Source organism: Camelina sativa, chromosome 3 (genome assembly GCF_000633955.1).
Source record: "Camelina sativa cultivar DH55 chromosome 3, Cs, whole genome shotgun sequence".
Taxonomy (NCBI): Eukaryota; Viridiplantae; Streptophyta; class Magnoliopsida; order Brassicales; family Brassicaceae; genus Camelina; species Camelina sativa.
This window is the reverse complement of record NC_025687.1, coordinates 25969000-25976864: the sequence shown is the minus strand read 5'-3', so window position 1 is coordinate 25976864 and position 7865 is coordinate 25969000. Positions and strand designations below refer to the sequence as shown.

Here is a 7865-nt window from a genome sequence, read left to right as displayed (position 1 = left end):
TTTTTTCTGGTTTCACAGCCTTCACTCCCAGCCAAAGACACAAGCTGTGAGTCGGTGGTGACGAGTGGTCAGCACCAATTGGCGGGTCAGAATCCTCCAAGAGATGCTAGTCCTGCAGGGTTGGTTCTTTAATTGGAATATAGTTACCATGTTAGATAAAAAAATCACCTTTTCTTATTTTTCTGAGGTTCAATGATACATTTTATGTTTTCAGACTTTTGTCCATTGCAGAAGAAACTTTAGCAGAGTTTCTTTCAAAGGCAACTGGAACCGCTGTTGAGTGGGTACAGATGCCTGGAATGAAGGTATGCCCTTGATTCAATTCCTCTAATTTTGTTTTCGTTACTTGCATATAGTGTAAGATATCAAATAGTATTCTGCTTTTTCCTTAATGGTTGTTTTGTATCTCTGTAACAGCCTGGTCCGGATTCCATTGGAATCATCGCTATTTCTCATGGTTGCACTGGTGTGGCAGCACGTGCCTGTGGCCTAGTGGGTCTTGAGCCTACAAGGGTATGTGTTTAGAGTCATTCTCATCGCTGATTTATACAGTTTTATTCTATCCCATGTGTGTTTGTATACATATTTAACAAATTAATTTGGTCTCTCTATTTTCTAGGTTGCAGAGATCGTCAAGGATCGTCCTTCGTGGTTCCGCGAATGTCGAGCTGTTGATGTTATGAATGTGTTGCCAACCGCCAATGGTGGAACCATTGAGCTGCTTTACGTGCAGGTTAGTTATATAAACTATATATGCTACAATTAGTATTTTTTTTTTGTAATGACCGCCATCTTCTTGTTTTTTACAGCTCTATGCACCAACTACGTTGGCCCCACCACGCGATTTCTGGCTGTTGCGTTACACCTCTGTTTTAGAAGATGGCAGCCTTGTGGTATGTTGCTCTAAGTATATGCTTTATTTTTGTGTGTTGGTTTTCTTATACATGTTGATCCTTTTCTCACTGAGTAACTAATTTTCTAGGTCTGTGAGAGATCTCTTAAGAGCACTCAGAACGGTCCTAGTATGCCACTGGTTCAGAATTTTGTTAGAGCAGAGATGCTTCCCAGTGGGTACTTGATACGGCCTTGTGATGGTGGTGGCTCAATCATACACATAGTGGATCATATGGATTTGGAGGTAACAACCCTCTCTGCACTAATTCTAATGAATCAATCAATCAGTGTCTTGGAAATGTTAACCAAACTTTTTGGATATTTGTTCTGTTAAATAGGCTTGTAGCGTGCCTGAGGTCTTGCGCCCGCTCTATGAGTCACCAAAAGTACTTGCACAAAAGACAACAATGGCAGTATGTTAATTAAACTCATTTATTCTCCTAAGCTTGCATTCTAATATAAAAACTTATTGTTCTTGAATGATGTACATTTATCCAATTTGTCTCAAAGGCACTGCGTCAACTCAAGCAAATAGCACAAGAAGTTACTCAGACTAATAGTAGTGTTAATGGATGGGGACGGCGTCCTGCTGCCTTAAGAGCTCTCAGTCAGAGGCTAAGCAGGTATTTATATACATTATGATTTGCCTCTTCTTTTTGGTGGGTTTGGGTTCTATATATTGCTATCTTATACATTTTTTTCACTACAGAGGTTTTAATGAAGCTGTTAACGGTTTCACTGATGAAGGATGGTCAGTGATAGGAGATAGCATGGATGATGTCACAATCACTGTTAACTCTTCTCCAGACAAGCTAATGGGTTTAAATCTTGCATTTTCCAATGGCTTTGCTCCAGTAAGCAGTGTTGTTTTATGCGCAAAAGCATCCATGCTTTTACAGGTCAGTGCACCACTTTTTTTTTATAGATCAACTGATGATTATTGCAACACTTTTTCACCTTTTTTTTTGGGATTTTGCAACTACAGAATGTTCCTCCAGCGATCCTGCTGCGGTTTCTGAGGGAGCATAGATCAGAATGGGCTGACAACAACATTGATGCGTATTTAGCTGCAGCAGTTAAAGTGGGGCCTTGTAGTGCCCGAGTTGGAGGATTTGGAGGCCAAGTTATACTTCCACTTGCTCATACAATAGAGCATGAAGAGGTTAGTTCAAGTTTCTTCGATACCCTTAATTGTTTTCTTCTATCTTCATAATTTAAGTTGAAGTAATGTTTGGTGTTGTTTTCATTCTCAGTTCATGGAAGTCATCAAACTGGAAGGTCTTGGTCATTCACCTGAAGATGCAATCGTTCCAAGAGATATCTTCCTGCTTCAAGTGAGTACTTAAGGTTGTCTATTCTGCATAAGGTTTTAATGAAGATCTCTAGTACTGTACGTAAAATATATGTTTCTTGTGATTAGCTTTGTAGCGGAATGGATGAAAGTGCTGTAGGAACCTGTGCTGAACTTATATTTGCTCCAATCGACGCTTCTTTTGCTGATGATGCACCTCTGCTTCCTTCTGGTTTTCGTATTATCCCTCTTGATTCCGCTAAGGTTAGAAGAAATAATGTTTTCCATTGTAGTCTTCTATTTTTTTTCAGTTTTTCAGAAACTTGAGCTTTTCTTGAACTCGAAAGCAGGAAGTATCTAGTCCAAACCGAACCTTGGATCTTGCTTCGGCACTGGAAGTTGGTTCAGCTGGAACAAAAGCCTCAACTGATCAATCAGGAAACTCGACATGTGCAAGATCTGTGATGACAATAGCATTTGAGTTTGGTATCGAGAGCCATATGCAAGAACATGTAGCATCCATGGCTAGGCAGTATGTTCGAGGTATCATATCATCTGTGCAGAGAGTAGCATTGGCTCTTTCTCCTTCTCATATCAGTTCACAAGTTGGTCTACGCACTCCTTTGGGTACTCCTGAAGCCCAAACACTTGCTCGTTGGATCTGCCAGAGTTACAGGTATAAGCCAAATTATCAAATATGTTCTACATTTCCACCAAATCAACAATGTATAGGTTTTAAAGCTAACTCATTTTGTCTGTTGATAATAGGGGTTACATGGGTGTTGAGCTACTTAAATCAAACAGCGAAGGCAATGAATCTGTTCTTAAGAATCTTTGGCATCACACGGATGCTATAATCTGCTGCTCAATGAAGGTAACAACAACACAACATTAATCGAAAATAGTACTTAACTAGTATATTCGCTAATCTGTTTTGGGATTTGAAATATGGGTTAGGCCTTGCCCGTCTTCACATTTGCAAATCAGGCAGGACTTGACATGCTGGAGACTACATTAGTTGCTCTTCAAGACATCTCTTTGGAGAAGATATTTGATGACAATGGAAGAAAGACTCTTTGCTCTGAGTTCCCACAGATCATGCAACAGGTTTTAGAAACATTCTCTGATCTACCTTCATTCTTGTCCAATTTCTATTTTACTTTTGTGACTTACGGAGATCTTTGTTTTAGGGTTTTGCCTGCCTTCAAGGTGGGATATGCCTGTCAAGCATGGGGAGACCAGTTTCGTATGAAAGAGCAGTTGCTTGGAAAGTACTAAATGAAGAAGAGAATGCTCATTGCATCTGCTTTGTGTTTATCAATTGGTCCTTTGTTTGAGATTTGCTGTATTTGTTCTCTTTTTTTCAGACGAAGCTTTTGCCTTTTGGCTGTTCTAAAACGGTCAGGTTGTTTTTCTTGATGTTGCTGTGAACACATAAACAGTGTTTTTTTTGAAAACTCAAGAATTATTTGCTTTGTTGTAATTTGATTATGAGTGATGGATGATGATGATGATCCTTTTCTTTTCTAGTTCTTGTTGCATTTAGCTTTCCAAAATTTTATGCGACTTCTTTACAAAAGAAATTGCCCATCACACAATTTATCTTCTTTTCCTTTCCTTAAATATATGTCAATCATTACACTAATGGACTCAACCATGGCCATCTCTATCTGGTGTAGGTTTCCCTAACGACAATTTGGATTGTTTAGGATAAGATTGCGATTTTTTTATAAAGGTAACCGGAGGCAAACCAAAATCTAAATTAATCTTTGAGAGCTCTAATTTAATAAACCTCAGCCTAAAATGAATCGATTAACTAACGGATCACTATAATTTGGTTCAAGGCTGAGATTCAGAGAAATGCTAAAACTGTAGACAGTGTTGATTACAATCCAAACCCCACCTCGAAAATTTAAAATGACTATTGTTAATATATAAACGGTTATGATTAATCCACTAATCGTGGGTTTTAGGTGAAAGTCCAAAATAAACCTAAACTTAACATGATATCAAAGCCCAAATTTAACAGATATAAATATTGTTTCTAGTAAAATCAAACAAAAATGTCTATCCAAAGTTTTCTTGGATCATATCAAATTAGTAAATTATAATTCAAAATAATTTTATATAATTATAGGATATTTCTTTACGTATCTAAACCATAAATTTGGTTTCACTTCAATGAAACTTTTACGAGCTAAAAATTATAAAATACTGAAATATTTTAATTTAAATCAGACGAAAAAGTATTAATGTTGGCCATTTGTTGAGGATGAATATTGTGTGCCCGATAATTGAAAAAGAATTATTTGTTTTTAATTTGAATTCAATTTCCTCAAAAAGATATTTAGAAAATGGATGAAGCAATTATGTAACCCTTAAAGCAAGACCTATAAAATCCGTATATAGATTATGACATACATAGTGGCATAGTGCAATTTAAAGTACAAAAAAGTTATTATATAAAATTTTGCTTTATAGCTCTCTTTCATCTTAAATTGTATCTTGTTTCTTGCTTTTATGTTATTTGTGTTGATTAATATTATATATCAAGTGGCTACATTTGTTTGTGGATTAGTCATTAGCTATTTGTTTTAATGATCGAATGACATAGGCATGTCGATTTGATCCCTAAGACTATCGAACTTCATTACATATATATATATATATATATTTTTTTTTTGGACAAATCGAACTTCATTACATATAAATGTCTTAAATGTACGTTGATACCATTAACTTGCCAGTTGCCACATGCATGCATGCAAACGGTACACTTCGATCCAATACTAATTTATTCGAATTTTAATTCAATTTCATTCATGGACGTTGGTCACATATTGAATGGTAAAAAAGAAAAAACATCTGAGTTTTTATTAATCCAACTGTCAAAAAGAATTAAATATAATTCGGATATAATTTTACAAAAAAACTATTTAGCCTAGAATATTGATGATATCAAGTTTTGATCGGAGGCTGCAATAATTCACATATCCTTAAAAAGTAGAAGCAATCAAAAATAGAAAATTTGGTCCATATTCACTAAATTTGTTTTATTTTAAAGTGAAATGGATGCAATAATTAAGCGCCAATGGTAAGTAAATACATAACCTTTTTGCTTTGTCTTTGAAATCTTTTTTTATAATCTCTTGCACGTTTTAGTACCCCTCTCTCTCTCTCTCTCTTTCTTCCTTTATAAACCCTTCACATTTCTTCTCCTTAGCTCATAAGTAATCAAACTCCAAAAAAAAGAAGATAATAATACAAATCTCTCTTTCTCTTTCTAAAGATCGATATGGATCAGAACGTACCAATAAGCAAGAAGCTATGGAACATCGTACGTTTTCTCTTGTACATGATCCGCAAAGGTGTCTCAAAACACAAACTCATCGCCGACTTCAACGCCACTCTCAAACGTGGCAAGAACCTCATGTTCCACCACCGTCGTCGCGTCCCCGCCGCTTCCACCTCCTCAGACGCTTTAAACGCTGCTTCAGCCACCGCGATATCGCGACAAGAATACGAGTTTAGCTGTAGCAACACTCCAAACTATTCTTTCCCTTTCCCCAATATGGCTTTCATGAAGAAAAAGAGCCATAATAGTCTCTTTACGTGTGGTCAAACGCCTCAGACGCTCGACGACGACTCAGCCGCAGCTAGAGCAGTTCTTGAGCTTCTTAACGGCGTTGGTGACAAAGGAAACGTCACGCCGGGAGATTTAACAGTGGCCTTGTCTCCTTACTTCCCCGGGTTTGGAAGGACTCCGTTGGTGAGACCGTTGAGAGTAACGGACTCACCGTTCCCGTTAACGCCGGAAAATGGTGACGTGGGTAACATACACGTCGACAAAGCGGCTGATGATTTTATAAAAAAATTTTATAAGAACTTGAGTCAGCAGAAAAAGATGATTGAGTTCAGCTAAATATTTAATCTGAACAGTGTGTTTCTTCATATTTCTCTTGTTCCTATAATATTTTTGTTACTCCTTTTTTTTTTGTCTTTGCTGATTAAATTCCAAAAACGTGTTTAACAAAAAAAAAAAACAGTTCCAAAGATGTAATATTATTTTTGGGGGGTTTTAATTTCGCGTTTCTTAATACAATTGGATATCATGAATAAATAAAAATTACCATGGGTTTTATTAGTAAGATCTTTGGAAAATATGTAGTACACTAATGTAAAATTAATTCCAACGAAATGACTAATCTTTTGATCTACAAAATTTCACAACGACACCACAATTAACTTGTTTCAATTAAATTATTATATTCTTTTTCAGCTTATACTTTTCCTCCCTCTAACCAATGAATACTTCAACCTAAAACAAGAGATCTCTCTAGCTTTTTAAATTACTGAAAAGTAGTAACTTAAAAAAATAATTATATAACACTCTAAAGTAAAAATAATAAGGAAATTTGGTACTTAACTGTCGTGACTGGAATAACTTTATTTACTGTATTAGTTATAAAATCTAATATTTCAGTAAAAACAGATGAATCCAATAATTTTTTAAAAAATATATTGTTTTTTTTTGGTAAGGAAATATATAGTTTGATGACATACTTCTAGTTTTAGCAAGAAAGATATAAGAACAAAAGATCTGTTTATAAGAATAAATATCTTATTAACTTAAAGAAACTAACTCAAAATTTTAGGTTTTTTCACACAATCTCTCAATCTCTTTTTCTCTCAAATCTCTTTCAAAGGTATACCACACTTTTGACAACTCTTTATATAGAGAAAACTTAGAACATAATTTCCTAATCCAAACATGTAAACTAACTTATTTAGATACCTCCTAAATATAACTATTCCTAATTGGATTGGAGTTTTCCTTTTCCTTTAAGCCACTTTCTTCTTCTTCAAGCTTAGCCCAACAATCTCCCCTTTAATCTTGAAGTCCTTTCTTGACATACTATGAACTCCAATGTGATTCCTCATAACCTTGAACCTGTTCTTGTCAAGTGCTTTGGTTAAGATATCAACCTTTTGCTCAGTTCCTGGAATATGCAGTACTTCAACCTGTCCGTTATCGACACACTCACAAATGAAATGGTATCGCCGGTGAATGTGCTTGTTGCGGCCATGGAAAACCGGATTCCTAGTGAGTGCAATAGCGGACTTGTTATCAACCCGTATCATTACTTTCTCACAAGCTCTACCAACTATTTCAGCAAAGAGTTCTTGTAGCCATATGGCTTGTTTAGCCGCCTCTGTTGCTGCCATAAACTCAGCTTCACATGAAGATAAAGCCACCACTTGTTGCTTCTGAGAACACCATGCGATTGGACATTCGTTAAAGTAAAAAACATGGCCAGCTGTGCTTCTTCTATCATCAATATCCACATTGTGACTACTGTCACTAAAGCCTATCAAACCTGTTTGTTCCCCTTGTCTAAAGTAGAGTCCATGATCAAGTGTTCCTCGAAGATACCTCAAAATGTGCTTCAGAGAAGCTCCATGCGACTCTCTAGGCTCTTGAAGATATCGACTCAAAATCCCAACAGAGTATGAAAGATCGGGCCTGGTATGAAGTAGATATCTCAAACACCCAATTTGTTTTCGATAGAGTCTTGCATTAATACACCGTGGATCTTGTGTCCTAGAAAGCTCTAGACCAGGTTCCATCGGAACAAGAACAGAGTTACATTCACACATTCCTGCTTTTTCCAAAATTTTC

General features: G+C 36.2%; 2 protein-coding genes across 2 annotated transcripts in view; both read left to right on the top strand.

The window, feature by feature from the left end:
• LOC104778134 (homeobox-leucine zipper protein ATHB-15-like) overlaps positions 1 to 3714 on the top strand; it is a 5449-nt gene extending 1735 nt beyond the window's left edge. The window contains exons 4-18 of the mRNA XM_010502505.1: positions 215 to 305; positions 418 to 513; positions 620 to 733; positions 810 to 893; positions 983 to 1138; positions 1233 to 1307; positions 1405 to 1517; positions 1604 to 1793; positions 1880 to 2056; positions 2148 to 2228; positions 2315 to 2449; positions 2536 to 2861; positions 2954 to 3059; positions 3143 to 3292; positions 3376 to 3714. Of these exons, the coding sequence (XP_010500807.1) occupies positions 215 to 305; positions 418 to 513; positions 620 to 733; positions 810 to 893; positions 983 to 1138; positions 1233 to 1307; positions 1405 to 1517; positions 1604 to 1793; positions 1880 to 2056; positions 2148 to 2228; positions 2315 to 2449; positions 2536 to 2861; positions 2954 to 3059; positions 3143 to 3292; positions 3376 to 3522 (2041 nt within the window). The 3' untranslated portion in view covers positions 3523 to 3714. The remainder of the gene's footprint in view (positions 1 to 214; positions 306 to 417; positions 514 to 619; positions 734 to 809; positions 894 to 982; positions 1139 to 1232; positions 1308 to 1404; positions 1518 to 1603; positions 1794 to 1879; positions 2057 to 2147; positions 2229 to 2314; positions 2450 to 2535; positions 2862 to 2953; positions 3060 to 3142; positions 3293 to 3375) is intronic.
• LOC104778133 lies at positions 5378 to 6317 on the top strand. The gene has a single exon (XM_010502504.2). The coding sequence runs from the start codon at positions 5481 to 5483 to the stop codon at positions 6105 to 6107; it is 627 nt and encodes a 208-aa protein (XP_010500806.1). The 5' UTR covers positions 5378 to 5480; the 3' UTR covers positions 6108 to 6317.